General features: G+C 39.9%; 1 protein-coding gene across 1 annotated transcript; it reads right to left on the bottom strand.

Moving 5' to 3' along the window:
• Nucleotides 1-10,210: 10,210 nt before the first annotated feature.
• Nucleotides 10,211-16,522, bottom strand: LOC142343676 (exocyst complex component 5-like). Its single transcript, XM_075395191.1, has 5 exons — nucleotides 16,256-16,522; nucleotides 15,716-15,853; nucleotides 13,235-14,641; nucleotides 12,071-12,296; nucleotides 10,211-10,568 (listed from the first exon to the last, which is right to left on the bottom strand). Exons 1-5 carry the CDS (start codon nucleotides 16,505-16,507, stop codon nucleotides 10,288-10,290), a joined length of 2,304 nt encoding a protein of 767 aa, XP_075251306.1. The 5' UTR covers nucleotides 16,508-16,522; the 3' UTR covers nucleotides 10,211-10,287.
• Between the last annotated feature and the right edge of the window lie 225 nt (nucleotides 16,523-16,747).

Here is a 16,747-nt window from a genome sequence, read left to right as displayed (position 1 = left end):
AGTCTGCATGCACATAAAAGGTACAAGCCGAGGCAGAAAGGACACAAAACTGCAAAAAAGGTATAAGGTAAACAGTTATTGCAGCAAATATCCTTAAAATCAAATTTATGTCATAGAGACTTACTTAATAGCACAAACACCAGCTGATAAAAAACTTCATTGGCCCATAAAGACTGAAAAAGGACAGAAAATTTCACAAACGCTCGAAAAAATTACAGATGTTTGGGAAGACCTAAAAAGATTCATTTGCCCCCACAGAGAAAAACTCGGAAGACAAATCAAAAACTTGAAGAAAGGCCAAATTTTGAAAAAAGTCCGTAAAAATCTTGACAATGATATCTTCAAAACTATTTCGTTGTCGCAAAAAAAATCTAGATACACATACGCATGCCAAAAATGATTCAAAAGTCGAAAACACGAAGGACTAAAAGTCGAAAACACGAAGGACAAAAAAATTCGAAAACCTTGAAAAAATGTCGAACTTCAACGAAAACTCACAGGAATTCCTGATATTAAATTCTTAAAACATAAATCGTTGTCACTGACAAATATCTAGCAATTCATCATCAAACTTTAAAAAAAGCTCCATTGGCCCCAAAGATTGAAAATCTCAAAAAATAAATTGATACGAAAACCTGAAAATAGCAATTTTTTTAAGGAAAACCCGCTAAAATTGCCAAAACAATTATCTTCCCAACTAATTGGTCGCCACTAAAAAACATCCAGTAATCCACCTTCAATACCTAAGAAAGAATCACTGGCCCATAAACATCGAAAAACTTGAAAAATGACAAAATTTGAACCCAAAATTACTAAAACTTTTGTATTTAGGTTTGCATTACAATAAAATATACCTCCAAAAAAGGTAAGAAAGGTAAGGTCCAAAAAAGGTAAGGTCAATTGAAGACCAGTTCTTAAACACTCAAAAAACTGACAACATAAAGCAGCTTAATTTTGATGTCAAAGAACATTTTGAAAAATGACCTTTTGACCGTGATCTCAGACATTACCAGCAACATCGTCATATTATGCACCTTAGAGCCTACTAAAGCCAGCTGATTGCTTCTATTGTAACTTAATGCCCGCCGATCCTTAACTGTTCATCCATTCGAAAGCTAAAAGTCATCGAAAGCTAAAAAGCAGATTTGAAGTTAAGGTGACTTCATATGGTCCAAACAAAAATTTTTGGATGACAAAAATTAGAAACCAAGAGAAGGCCAATAACAACTCGCTATATCAGCTAACAATAAATGACCTCATGCGCAGTACAGTTAGCTATCCTTCAATAGACTACGACCAATTTGCAGATAAAAACCTTGCACCTCTTGGGTTTTATTCAGCAGATTGACTTAAGCACCTGCAGCACTGACTTTTACATCCTGCTGTAGTGCCACACAACTATTAAAAATAGAAGATCACCATAAGTGTCTTCGAGTCGCAAAAAACATGAAAAGACCAATAATAGCTGTTGGCGCCACTTCAAATCAGCTAGAAAAGCCATCAGACAGCAAGAAATAACTTTTGAAACTGAAAAAACTTGAAATTTGTCAAAACTCAAAAATGGTCAAAACTGAAAAATTTTACAAGTTGGGACCGAAAATTTGTCCAGACCCCCCCCCCGATTTTGGGAAGGCAAAACCCGAGCAAACCGAGGTTATGGCAGACGGTTAGGGATACCTCTAAGCTACTCATGGACCCAACGAACGTTATTCCATCAGACCCACAAGTGTGGCTATTAGCACTTAAATGGTGAAAAATTGGCATTTTTCGATATTTTGTTATTTATTGTTAAATTTCTTAAGTTGTTTATTTATGATTCTTTAGATGATCATTAAAGGTGAAATACCGTACATTCGAGGCATTTAGAGCTACGTAATAACCATCCGTGCTTATGTCAACAAAAGTAAATATTGCAGTAATTTGACATTTACTATGTAAACAATGACCTAAATCATTTTCTTGATTAACCAATCAGAAACAAGTAGCGATGATGTTATAAATGATAAATATTTGATTATTTACTTTAACCCAATTGTTTGATTTGTCAAACCGTATTGTATTTAGAACCATTAGAAACTGTTACCAAGTGCAGTTGGCTTTCAGATAGACTAAAATTTGATTCTTTAACAACTTTAGTCTTTTTGCTAAGTTTTGCTAGATCTTAAGATCTTGCGAGTTCTAAGTTAGTTGAGCTTACGTAACGAGAAGTTTGCAACAATACTAGCTACTGGCTGAAGCCTTAAAAACTTCAGCATGAGATTGAACATAGACTATCACTAAGGATTTTCTTAACTTCAATCAACCAAATTAAAGTTACAGTCCTTTAATACGTCCGAGCGACTAATTATTTCTGCGAGATCGTTAGTCAATCGAACCCAGTGAAAAACCAGGCTGGCGTAAAACTCGAGAACCAGGCTGTGATATATCGGTTCCGCTGAGATTCTTGAGCAGCCGCAACATTTGGTCCGCCGACCCAGACAACAACAGCAGTTACACGAACAGCAACGAATCTTCGATTCAACCTGGTGGACCAAAACACAACCAGCAACGATGGCCAGTAAAAGTCCCAACAGACACTGGAAGACGGCTGATTGGAAGGCGAGTGGTCAAATCAAGACGTTAGAGAAAGAGCAAGATGATCTACTCAAGTCCTTCTCCAGACACCTCAACGAGCTAGAAGGCTACCTGACACAAAACAAAACAATGACGGCCGAAGGTGCTTATCGATGTTTCTACGAGACATACGACAACTTGGAAGACAACCGACAACAGCAGAGGTTACTATTAAAACCAAAGTATTTTGAAAGCTTTGACAATGACACCAAGCGTATGTTAGAAGAAAAGAGGAAGGTCTTGCAATGGGTAGTTGAAAAAGTACAAGATCTCCGAGGCATTGAAGATTGTCGCGCTATAGTCGTCGACTACCGGAAAGATACACTGAGAGAGTACAAATTATTGGGAGATTATGTTCCAATCGCGAACGAATTGTTAGAACTCGAAGAGAAATTGAAAGCAGAAAATTTAAGCGAATCCGAACAGATACTGTGTGATCAGGCGGAACGGTTATTAGAAAAGCAAGATGAAATTTGTGCAGAAGCTCTTCGAATAGCGAAGACAGAAGCTTGTCACCATGGGTTTACGAATTTCAGTAATGCTAGGAGTCACTATCAAGACTTGATCAAACAGTACAGGCTCAGCAAGGATTGTGGAAACCAAACATCGTTAGTGACAACTACATCGACTGGTGAAAAAGACCCAAATGATGAAACTGTAATTGATACAGGAAATGGAGCAATAGAAAACGCTGAGAACGCCGAGGTCTCTTCCAAGCATTCTGCTACACATGGAAGCAGAAAACAACCCAGTATCGCCAACTCGCGATCATCAAAAAGGCGACAGATCGAAGAAATGGAGCTCGAAAACCTAAGAGCAAAGAAAGAAACAGAGCAACGATTGAGAGAGCGCCAGTTGGAGTTAGAGCAGGAGCGTGAAGCAATAGAACTTCGTCGCCAGCAAGAAGAGTTACGTTTACAACAACAACAACGAGAACAAGAGTTACAACAACAACAACAAGAGCAAGAGTTACGTCTAAAGATGCAACAACAAGAAGGTGAACTGCGTCTTCAACAGCATGAGCGAGCACTTGAAAACGAAAGAAAGAAAGCAGAGGAAGAAGAAGAAGAAAGACGTATGAAACTTGAGCTGACCAAAGGAAGCTCAAGAGCATCTGGATCAGTGGCAGATGAGATAGGAAGTGTTGGATCAAAACGAAATCACGAAAGAACAGCAGGGTGGGCAGAATCAGTGGCCCAAAGACGGTCGTTCCTTAGACGGCCACTATCTCCAAATGTTGTTATCGACCCTCCAACGAATGTCACCAAGGACAGAGCTGACAAACGTTTCAGCACTTACCCAAAAACTACCCCGCTGTTCCAACCAGGCGGAAGACTTTTCTCAACGCAACTGGCTGAACCCAGCATTCTCAAGGAACCAGAAGTCCGCACATCAATTAGAGTAACGGACCCACCAGCACCGCCGTTGATAAGGACGACGTTTCAGCAGCAGGAAAGGTCAGCAATTCAAACTAGAAACGGGAGTCAGAGTCCCATTAACAACCTTCGAAACAGGTCTGCCGAGAGCAGAAACAGGAGCACAATGAATCACACCACTCCCCAAGTAATCTACCAACCAGTACCAAGCAGTGGTGCTAGTGGCTTGCCAAAACTAAAGCTGACTGAGTTTTCAGGAGACCCCCTGGAGTGGCCAGAGTGGTCTGGTCTTTTTGATGTTGTTGTTCATCAAAAGCCAATCAGCGATACAGAAAAGATGCAATACCTGAAGACCAGCCTCACGGGTCAATCAAAAGCAGCAATATCGGGAATGGGACTCAGCTCACAATCATACTATCATGCTTGGGATATACTCTGTGAGAAGAATGGCAGATCAGATTTCATAGTCAACGCTCAATTCAAGAAAATAAATACTCATCCTCCAATTCAGCATGACGATTCTACGAGCATCGTCAAATTCGCAAATGTGGTAACAAATGTAAGAAACACTTTGACTCAACTTGGATATACATCAGACCTAGAAGCAGAAGCAGGGCTAAGTTCAACAACGAGAAAACTTTCTCCGCAACTGAGAGAACAGTGGTTGCAGTACATGCAAGATCGCCGACTACTGAGAGGCAACCTGATTGTTTTCAAAGAGTGGCTTGCCTCCAAAACTGTAATTCATGAGAACTTGTTAGCACAGACAAGCTCGTCGGTTGACAGAAACAAATTTCAAAGCCGTGATAAACCGAAGACGAGTACCTTTGCTTCAAACGCTGAGGAATCGAGCAAACCAAAGAATTTCGAATGTCCCTTCAAAGACGGACAACATCCTATGTGGACGTGTGAAAAGTTTAAATCACAAAGTAAATGAACGACGAGAGTATGTCCAGAAGTTTCGACTGTGTTTCAATTGTTTGAAACCAGGTCACATGTCGAAGGACTGCAGAAGCAGGACCTGCAGTGTACCCAGCTGTGGAAGGCGGCACAACAGGCTTTTGCACAGCGAACTACCGAAAAAGGAAACTGCAAAGAATGTCTCAGATGCTACAACTGCAGTAGCAACTATCACCCAAGGAGGACTCCCAGTGGTACGAATCAAGCTGACAAACAGAGACTTAAGCCTAAATGTACTAGCAATGTGTGATTCGGGATCCTCAATCTCATTTGTGGACAAATCAGTGGTGTCAAAACTCCAACTCCAAGGCCGAAAAGCATCTCTATCAGTAGCAGGGATCCATGGATCACAGGATGTAAAGACTGAAATAGTGCCGATAGCTGTTTCAGCGCATGAGAAGTCTCGACCATTGACAACAGTGCAGTTCTACGTACACGAAAAACTGAAATTGGGTGACCAGATTGTGGAGCTGCAAGAGTTGAAAGACCGTTACCCACATCTGAGGAACTTGCCAGATCAGAGCTACAATCTAAACGATGTTCAAGTGATTCTTGGACAAGATTGCTACGACATTCATCACCATTTTGAATTCAAGAAGTCAGAAGACAAAGCTGCACCATGGGCAGTGAAACCAAAGGTTGGTTGGGCTTTAAGTGGACCCCTACCAGCGAAGCAAGCAGCAACTCTTGCGACCACAGCAACATCAAATGCAGACGACAAATTAGCAAACCAGTTGAGTATGTGGTGGGATGTCGAGTCCTACGCTTCAAACTGCGATGTCACCCGACATTCAAAGAAGAACAACGAGCAATCAAGACGTTGGAACGAACAACCCGATTCAACGGTGAAAGATACGAAGTTGGACTTCTGTGGCGAGAGGACGAAGTGAAGTTACCAAACAACTTCTACTCTGCAATGGGGCAACTCAAGTCCTTAGAACGACGCCTACAAAAAGACGAGGCGCTAAAGAAGCGCTACCAAGAAACCATCGACACAGATGTCAACGCTGGATACGTTCGGAATGTAGATCAAGCTGAACTGAATGAAACCAAAGACAAACTGCAATGGTATTTACCACATCATCCCGTCATAAAACCGCAAAAACCCGAAAAAGTCAGAAGAGTGTGCAACGCAGCAGCAAAGTATCAAGGTGTAGCCCTAAACGACAAACTTCTACCTGGGCCAGACCTGCTGCAGAGTTTGATCGGAATTATATTTCGCTTCCGAGAACACCAAATAGCCTTATCAGCCGATATAGAAGCAATGTTTCTTCAAGTAGCTGTCCCAAAGGATGACAGCCGATGTTTACGATTCCTCTGGAGAGAAGATCCAGAGCGGAGAATAGAAATCTACGAGTACACAGGACACGTTTTTGGGGCGAAAAGCTCGCCGACTTGTGCAAATTACGCCTTGCACCAAGTGGCGAAAGATAATGCAGTCAACGACGAAAATCTTGTCAAAGCTGTCCAGCGAAACTTCTACATGGACGACTTCCTCAAGTCAGTCAGAACACCTCAAGAAGCGATTGAAATTTATCAGAAAGTCAGAGACATCCTCATCAAAGGTGGATTCAAGTTGACGAAATGGATAACAAGTGACGAAGAAGTCAAGTCACACATTCCAGAGACAGACAGATCAACGAAAGTTGTGAAAACTTTCGAAGCAGAACCACAATCATCCTCAATCCTAGGACTCAACTGGAATGTGGACACAGACAGTCTCATAGTGTGTCGTGGAACTGAGCAAGTTCCAGCAAAAATAACTCAGAGAATTGTCCTATCCTTTGTCTCAGCAGTGTTCGACCCACTTGGGATATGTTCACCATTCACCATACGAATGCGGTTTCTACTCAAAAGCATCTGGGCAGCGATGGGACAAGCATGGGACAAAGAGTTGTCAGCAGAACACTCAAAGCTATTCAGTGATTGGTGCTCTGATTTGAGAGAAATAAGGACAATGTCAATAAATCGACTTTATTTTGAAAACGGATGCACAAACTTGAGACTACACATCTTTACAGATGCATCAGAGGAAGCAATTTGCCTTGTTGCATATCTGCAAGATGAAGCAACGATAAAACTGACATATGTAATAGGGAAATGTCGTGTGGCACCCATCAGACACATGACGGTACCGAAATTAGAACTTCAAGCCGCAGTCTAGGGAGTTCGTCTCAGAAAGCAGATACTCAATGAACATTATGTCAAAATTGACAAAATCTATCATTGGACCGACTCAACAACAGTGTTACAGTGGCTACAGGCAGCGCACAAGAAACAACAAGTATTCGTTGCGAACAGAGCAGCGGAAATATTGGAAAACTCATCGATGGATCAATGGAGACACGTCAAAGGTGTCGAAAACCCTGCCGACATCGGAACCAGAGGAATGTCCATCGAAGGCCTCAAGGAGTCCGTATGGCTAAACGGGCCGGCATGGCTTAAGGCAGATGAAGAAAAGTGGCCAAAGCCTTGGTGCCAAGTGAATGAACGAGCCTGAGCAGGTTATGAGTACTGTAGCAACAGAAACAAAACTAGACCAAATATTTGACTGGAGACGATACAGTTCCTTCAACCGAATTAGAAACTTCATTGCCTACTGCATGAGGTTCAAGACAAATCAGAAGGGTCCCCTCAAAGCAGACGAAATTCATCAAGCAGAGCAAATACTGTTTCAATTTGTTCAAAACGAAAGCTTCCCGAATGTTTCGAAGTCTATAGCAAACAGCAAAGAAATCTCCAAAACTTTAAACATTGCCAAATTGTAACCCTTCATAGGGGAAGATGGAACAATTAGAGTCAAAGGCCGACTGAAGCATTCAAACCTTGACTACAATGCAAAACAACCAATATTGTTAACAGCAAAACATCCAGTTGTACAACTTCTGTTGGAGAAAGCACATCAAGACAACCTACATGGGGGCACAGAATATGTGAGAAACATGCTCCAACAAGAATACTGGATCATCGGGCTGAGAAATGCATAAGAAAAATCAAGTCGAGATGCATCAAATGCAGACACAGGAACGCCAACCCAATTCACCCACCGATGGCAGATCTACCCCGAGAACGACTTGATGAACATGTGTTCACATTCACCCATACCGGAGTTGACTACTTCGGACCCTTCGAGGTCAAGTTCCTACGACGTACCTTGAAGAGATGGTGCAGCCTCTTCACTTGCCTGACAAAGAGAGCAGTACACATTGAAGTTGCTCAGTCATTGGACACCGAGTCATGTCTAGCTGCAGTGACAAGATTCATGGCAAGACGTGGCTACTAGAATACCATCATTAGCGAAACGGAACAAACTTCGTTGGAGCAACCAATGAGCTGAAAGCATTCATGAACAAGTGGTACAAAGCTAAGATTGAGAGCGACTTAGCACAGAAAAGGATTGTTTGGAAATTCAATCCTCCCGGAGCTCCTCACTTTGGTGGAGTCTGGGAAAGACTGGTTCAAAGTTGCAAGAAGGTCATGATTGCAATCTTGGACAACCGAAGCCTCACCGACGAGGTACTCAGCACAACAATGTGTCTTGTAGAGCAGACTCAAGACCCCTGACAGCAGTAAGCGACGACCCTGAAGATTTGACAACACTCACACCTAATCATTTCTTGCTAGGACGAGAGAACGCGAGTGCACCATTCATGCCTTCCAGTGAACGCTACCATGACCTGAAAAAATCTTTTAAAACGGCTCAAGCATATGCCGACATGATCTGGAAAAGATGGGCTCGTGAATATCTTCCACAATGGAACCAGAGATCGAAGTGGTCAAAAGAACATGTGCGAAACCTGAAAGAAGGCGAATTAGTGTGGCTAGTAGATGACTCTGTGAAACGCTGTGAATACAAGCTTGGACGAATCATTGAGATATTCACTGGCAACGACGGAGTTGTGAGATCAGCGAGAGTCAAAATGGCACATGGAGAGCTAAACCGGCCAGTCGTGAAGTTAGCGCCAGTATTCTACGATGGTGTTTCCCAGATCGAAAACAGGGCCGGCGATGTTGACGCCACTTCAAATCAGCTAGAAAAGCCATCAGACAGCAAGAAATAACTTTTGAAACTGAAAAAACTGAAATTTGTCAAAACTCAAAAATGGTCAAAACTGGAAAATTTTACAAGTTGGGACCGAAAATTTGTCCAGACGCCCCCCCCCCGATTTTGGGAAGGCAAAACCCGAGCAACCCGAGGTTATGGCAGACGGTTAGGGATACCTCGAAGCTACTCATGGACCCAACGAACGTTATTCCATCAGACCCACAAGTGTGGCTATTAGCACTTAAATGGTGAAAAATTGGCATTTTTCGATATTTTGTTATTTATTCTTAAATTTCTTAAGTTGTTTATTTATGATTCTTTAGATGATCATTAAAGGTGAAATACCGTACATTCGAGGCATTTAGAGCTACGTAATAACCATCCGTGCTTATGTCAACAAAAGTAAATATTGCAGTAATTTGACATTTACTATGTAAACAATGACCTAAATCATTTTCTTGATTAACCAATCAGAAACAAGTAGCGATGATGTTATAAATGATAAATATTTGATTATTTACTTTAACCCAATTGTTTGATTTGTCAAACCGTATTGTATTTAGAACCATTAGAAACTGTTACCAAGTGCAGTTGGCTTTCAGATAGACTAAAATTTGATTCTTTAACAACTTTAGTCTTTTTGCTAAGTTTTGCTAGATCTTAAGATCTTGCGAGTTCTAAGTTAGTTGAGCTTACGTAACGAGAAGTTTGCAACAATACTAGCTACTGGCTGAAGCCTTAAAAACTTCAGCATGAGATTGAACATAGACTATCACTAAGGATTTTCTTAACTTCAATCAACCAAATTAAAGTTACAGTCCTTTAATACGTCCGAGCGACTAATTATTTCTGCGAGATCGTTAGTCAATCGAACCCAGTGAAAAACCAGGCTGGCGTAAAACTCGAGAACCAGGCTGTGATATATCGGTTCCGCTGAGATTCTTGAGCAGCCGCAACAATAGCCTGGCTATCGCTCCGCGGCTATTACATGTATCATTCATACTATTCAAATTTTGGAAGCCCACAGAACTTATTTCAAAATGCTTGAAACGATGCAACCTTGAAATAAAAAATTGAGATTCCGCCGAATTGCTTCGTCTAAATCCCGCTATTCAATTGCTCTTAAAAACCCGCCGACTGATTCACTAATGATTTATGAAGGCAGATGATAATGTCTACCACATTAGCCCTCTATGGATAAATTGAAAAAAGGCAGTGATATGTCAAAAATAAATTAATGGTAAAATAAATAGATTCAGAAATACAATCAAGGTGCTTCAATTCAATTTTATTTTAGATCATATTACTTGGGAGAGGCGATGACGGAGGAACCACAAACAACCGACTCAAATCACTTCTTCTATAGTCTACTCTTAACTTGACAAAGTCATGTACGTAGTTGGTTTCGAAGCCCTCCAACTCAGGCCCATTGATGACAGAAGAAAGGTGTTCTGCAGGTGTGATTAGTAGGTTGCACAGTGCCTGCAGACTTGAGAACAGCTTCATCAATAACGGCACGCCAAACGATTCTGCGACCTTCTTGTACTCAGAGAGATCCATTGAGATTTGAATTCCTGTAAGCATTAAGGTCTAGTCATGACACCCTCGTTGAAGATAGATTCCCGGATCTTTTCGTTTGTGCCTACCAGGGTGCATAACGTAATGGGGGGGGGCAAAGATCCAGATTTTCAAAGAAGACTAGCTTCTCAATCATGTTCAAAAAATCACGTTAGTCTGGAGTCTTTAAAGCATATAATTTTCCAATTTACCCCATTCGATCATTAAGTTTCATCAGTCATTTTCTGATCATGTTTGCGACTGAATAAACCAAAACACAAAATTAACTTGCTTGTTAGCAAGATCTGCCGCCATTAAATGCAGATCCTTTAACTTGAGTGAATGATTTTAATCTTAGATTATTGTTTGAAATACGATTCATGGATCAATCAATATTTTCCCTTTTTAGCCATCAGCTTGCTACAAGGCGAGTACTCAGTGACGAACTGTGGCATGATAAAACTATTGAATGAAGACATTTAAAATCACTTCAAACACAAACAAATTCTCTACGTCGCAACTATTAGTCATTGTTGTTGTTGTGTTTCTACGAAATGGTTATGACGACCTCCAACTGAACATCAATTAACTTGAACGCCTTGAGTTCTCTATTCACTGTCAACTTTTGTCCGAATAACCAAGACCAGAAAAAAAGCAATACCGGACATTTAACTACGAATTATATCGGTCAACAATTTGAATTTCAACATAAACTGCCCCCAAACTCAACATATTCCCTTTGATTCAAAAAAGTGAGTCTATATCAAGTTGACTACAGTAGCAATTATCGAAATGTGTGCACCTTTCAACTGCAAAATAAAATAAATTTTTCAAAAACAGTCAAATTTATACGGCCTGCAATTGACAAAAAATGCAAACTAGTAGCCTATGGTTTTCTCGTAAGCACGCTGGAAGTCACAATTTTTATTAGATCTGAAACTTTACTGAGCCTTTTGGCCAGAAATATTGATTTAAAGTTGTTTCGAAATGTTCAGCCGTGACACTCACTAATTTCATAATTTAACGATTTCATAATTTAACTAAGCCAAAAGTTTTCTGCTTAAAGACGCCACACGACGAGGCAAAACTGCCTTTTGGCGTTCTTACAGGACAGTGACTGTATAACTAAAGTTAAATTTTGTAAGTAAATAACCTTTATACTGTTGCTTCTCTGTTCTGGAAACAATTGATTATTATTTGTAAATCCTACTGTCCATGTGCTGATCTCTATCAGTCTACCGCAAAAATGATTTCAAATTGATCAATTTCATGTTTGCAGAACGATCAGTGCATTTGAGCTACACATTAACGATCAAAAGGACTTTAGTTTCTGGCACTGAAATTAGTGTAACACTTCGTTATGGCAGTTATGCCAACTTCCAGGTTGAAGTCAATTCTTCCGACTTACTTTTACCATTTCGCATACTTACAAAATTCTTGAAGGCAAACGATTTTGCAGCTTAAAAGTCAAAAGTGTAAAAACGTATTTTTAGATATTTTCATCAAATTTTGCCCATACCTCCGTATAATGACACCTGTAGCCGCTGTATCTGGGCAAGTAAATTAGAATGGAACTTGAGTCCGAACTGGAGCAGAATCTCATCCGTCCACTCTCGACTGTTGTTGGCCAGATCCCTGCTCACTCTATTAACCACTAGCTGTACGAAGGAACACACCTGTTTGCATGTATCTGTGGGTCCATGCATTATTGACTCATCGTCCAATTGTTGAAACTCTTTCAAGTTCTAAACACAGACCAACTAACTTCGGAAAATAATTTAGAGTGGCGGGGGGGGGGGGGGCTAGGCTAGGGAACCTTATGGTGCGAAAAACTCGGACTAGATAGGGGTTCGATCCCTCAACCTCCAGGATGATTGTCCTCAACAGTACCCACTAATCTATACGGGCTTCTACTGTTAATCTCACTATCCGTTATATTTTTAGCAATAGACTTTATTTATGAATGCTCTCAACTCAAATAACTCAACAAATTGAGGACATGGGTATTGCTCAGAGAGCGATTTTTGCATTATGAATACCTGAAATGTTTTATAATAATCCTATTAAAATATTGGGACCTTCTCTGAGTATCCCCACCAAAGAAATTTTGGTATATTGACGTTTATAAAGGGAATGGTGTGCGCTCTATCCCCACAAAGCTTGGGGTTATTCTAGGAAAGACAATAGTTTGTTCAAAAGGTTCAAAAGTTTGTTCAATTGTTCACATTCCTTTTTTTTGCGTGTTTTAACTAGTTTAAAATAAAAGCCCACGCTTTAAACTAGGTTTTCATTAATTCTTCCTCCAATTATTTTCTGTTTCAGAATGCAAAAAAAACTAGTCAAACCTCAATACAGCCTCTAATATGCTTCCATAAACTTTTATATTTTCTTTATTCTAAAACGCCAGTTCGTTTTTTCAACAAAAGAAGGGGGGTTCAAACCCGAAATTGACCACCAAATCCTGAAATTATACACCTCTTCAGCAGTTTTGACTGAAGGTTTACTTAGAAAATAGTAAAGCTCTTAGAGCACAGAACAGACACTTAATGCCCTCGGGTTTTATCAGTTCATTCCTTTTCTCTACCCGAAAAGTCAAATGGTCAGACAAAAGTCGATCATGCAAAAAAAATCTCATAAAAGGACTACCAAGAGCCTAACTTTGGTTGTGAGCAATTAAACACACCTGGCTATTGTAGATCTTCTTAATCCAGGCAGAATAAAAATTGAGAGTCCGATCAATTCCCAAATTGATCATCTTTTCCACCTCCTGGTACTTCTTCACACGTAACTCATCACAATGATTCTGATTGGTCACGAGTCCTCCCTGCGAACTCGGCTGATAAACAACGCAGTTCATATAGAGATTGTTTACTTCGGTGATAATACTATACGCTCGACTCACAATTGAGAAATAAGTTAGAAAAGGTTCCGTTTTCAAGTCTCGAAGATCTGACGGGTTTACAGGCGTTCCTTCACTAACGAGACCCAAAACATAAATCAGATTTTCATCGAAGACAGCTCTAAATAGTATATCCATAATAGCATTGCCGAAATCATTTTTGTCACCAGTTGTATACAAAAGTTTTTCGGCTCTTGCTATGCAGGATTTAATTTCTTTAACCAGTTTTATCAATTCGTCTTGGTAGACTAATTTCGGGTAATCATATGTTTCTGAAAAGGGTTTTCGACCAAATATCTTCAGCTGCTGGGGCGTCTTTTTTGAATGATTATGCTTAGCATAGAAATCGGCGTTCAGTTCCTCACAAAATTTTGCCATTATTTGTTTCTCGTTCATTATATAGGCGCTCAAATATGTACCAAAAAGTTTCGTTTTCAACGAATTCAAGCCGTTCTTGTTAGCAATTGTCGACATTTTTGCTAAACGATCGCAAAATCGTTGCGAGTTTCCTTCGAACATACTCAGCAATTCTAACTGTTGTTTAGTCATAGCAACGTAATCTTTATTACCCGATGGAATTTCCAAACTTTTGTCAATATGGAGTTGAACAACTTCCAAAAATAACCGATTCAAAAATGTCGCAAAAACGTGTTCCGAGTCTTCAAATATCAACTGCATTTCGTTTTCCAAATTTTGAATTTGATTTAGAATATCGTCAAACAAGTTTTCACTTTCAGACGAAAATGTGTTCAACACTTTTTCAATGTAAACAGATACACATTTCTGATTGTAGCAGTCAAACTTCGACAATAATTTTGCGTACTTGCTCATAGATGTTAGATCATTTTCATTTACAGCTACCAAAAATTTATCGATCAACAAATTCTGAAGATTCATATGCGCACTTCTGATATTCATAGCTGCAGATTGAAATTTCGTCTCGTCAAGTTCCGCCAGCACAAGCTGCATTTTGGTCAACAAATCAACGTATTCTGTTAATTTCGCTTCGCTTTGTTCGGACTCGAATTTGTCCTTGTGGTTAGAACCACGCATGAATTCGTTGAAGTTGGTTATCAGAAATTTGGCTTCAGTTATCCTCGTGTGAGGTTGGCTAATGCTCTCCAATTGATCGCCCAGTGATACAAGTTTCTTCGATATCTCCATTATATCATTCTCTAGCTTCAGAAATGCCTGGAACAAAAAATGTTTTCTGAACCAGTGAACGCAAGGCCGAAATAAAAATAAGCCGACATAAAAGAAAGCCGAAAGTTATGTAATAGTTATGTTATCTTTCAAAAACAATATATTGTTAACAGTTACAATAATAAAGACTGCGCGTAGTATTTGCATTTTATAATATATTCCAGTGCATCAGAAAAACAAAAATAAAGTCATTTTAAGAGATCTAGTGATTTCGAGCCCCAGCGGACCGCTGTCCATGCCCATACCGGTGCTTTTTTAGCTTGGTTGACCTCTTTTCCGGCTTACTTGCCTATAGGCCTGTTGTACCGCCACCTTATTAATCAATGAAAAATATTGACAAATAAATCAAAAAAACCTAATTGAAACAACCAGCGCCGGGGGGTTGTAAAAAATAATTAGTTTAAGATTAGGGAATTCGATCTCACTAAAGGTAGGTATTAATCAGAGAAAACGTAAAAGGCTCTCAAAATGCACAAAGAAAACTTCTCAGCATTGTAATGCCTTCCAGCTTTGTATCCCGTTTCTCAGGAATAAAGTCTCAACATATGTCAGTGAGTGTCTTATTTTTACAACAATTTACACGCAAAAACACATACTCTGCGACTCAACTTCAGGCGTTTTACTCGGCCAGAGTTTCGAAGTGACTTCTGTAGAATCGTGTAACTTTGCTTAAAACGCGAAAAGTTCACGATTTAAAATGAAGTTCATGGAAGTCAAACTTCTGGCTAAGTATATAGGAACTTCTGGCACTGCAGACTTTCGGCATTTTAAAATGTTCACGTGCGCATTTAAAACACTCACGTGCACATTTTAAAATGCCGAAAGTCTGCAGTGCCAGAAGTTAAAGTACCAGAAGTTCCTACTTAGCCAGAAGTTGAATTTAGTTGACTTTCGTCATTTTTAAAACGTGCGCGTTTTGTGTTTTAAGCATGGTTAATTGACTCTGCAGAAGTCACTTCAAAATTCTGACTTAATATCTCGAAATGCTTCGCGGTTAACGCCAGCAGTTCTCAGTGAATTTAAGCAGAGTCACTTAACCATTACTTAATTGGCTCTACATACTTCTGAGCACCTCCTGTGTTGAGAGTCGAGATCTGTCACTCTGTTCATCTGATCTTCAATTTCACTTCTGGAGATACTCTGCTGTTTAGTCAACTCACTCTGCATCTTGTCATTCAACTCCTCCAGGTCACTCATCGTCTTCAGCAAGTAGATCAAATTCAGTTTACGTTCACATCAAATTATAAGAAAGAAACTTGTTCCATTCCTCCGTTAAAAAATTCAGAGTTTTCAAAAGACCGTGTGTTTTGCAACTCAAAGCTCGATGGGAGGTGAGACTAACCCAAAGAATTAATTTTAGTAAACAGAATTTAATAAACGCACAAATACAGTTTTCTTACTTGTTCCAATCTCATTTAATATATGGCTTGGTAAGATAATCTTAGTCGACTTTATTAACTCATTGTCATGCTATTAGTTATCAGTTCGAAGTCATAATCCAAGTTTTGAATCACAGCAATTCTCAGATTTATTATGTGAATCAAAACCCACACAATCGGGTTTTCAATTGGATCGGTAGAACCCACGATCGGGTTTTCTTACTTGGGAGAGAACACTGTAAAGCTTGGCCGAGTCAAACTCGTCATGGAATGCTGCGGATGATGGACCACTTGTTCCACCAGTAGCAGTTGAACTGCCAGACAAGGACTTTTCTACCAACTGATCCACGAACTGCGTGACGTCAAAGGTCGGACTTTCAAAGTCCGATTGGTCGTACATTTTCTTACTAGCACACTCAATGCATACTTCTAACCTTAAAAACACTGCAATGTAACTTGGACAGTTGTGGGTCATTATTTTTCCAACCTCAAGTACTGAGGGAAGGAGCTCTATGCTAGCCTGGCTTTTTGTCATTTTGACCCCCCCCCCCTAAATATGCACCTGACGAAGAAATCTAGTCGTTTCATTCGAAAGCCCATAGAGCGTTGAACGTTTCTGCAAAGGGGTTTTCAAGATTTTATTTTGTTCAAGATAAAGGTTTGAAAAATCTAGGTTTCCCTAACCAATTAAGGAAAAGTTTAACGAAATCATAAT

The sequence above is a fragment of the Convolutriloba macropyga genome, chromosome 1 (assembly GCF_964194025.1).
Source record: "Convolutriloba macropyga chromosome 1, txConMacr16.3, whole genome shotgun sequence".
NCBI classification, from domain to species: Eukaryota; Metazoa; Xenacoelomorpha; order Acoela; family Convolutidae; genus Convolutriloba; species Convolutriloba macropyga.
The sequence above is the reverse complement of the archived record's forward strand: the minus strand, read 5'-3'. Positions and strand labels throughout refer to the sequence as shown.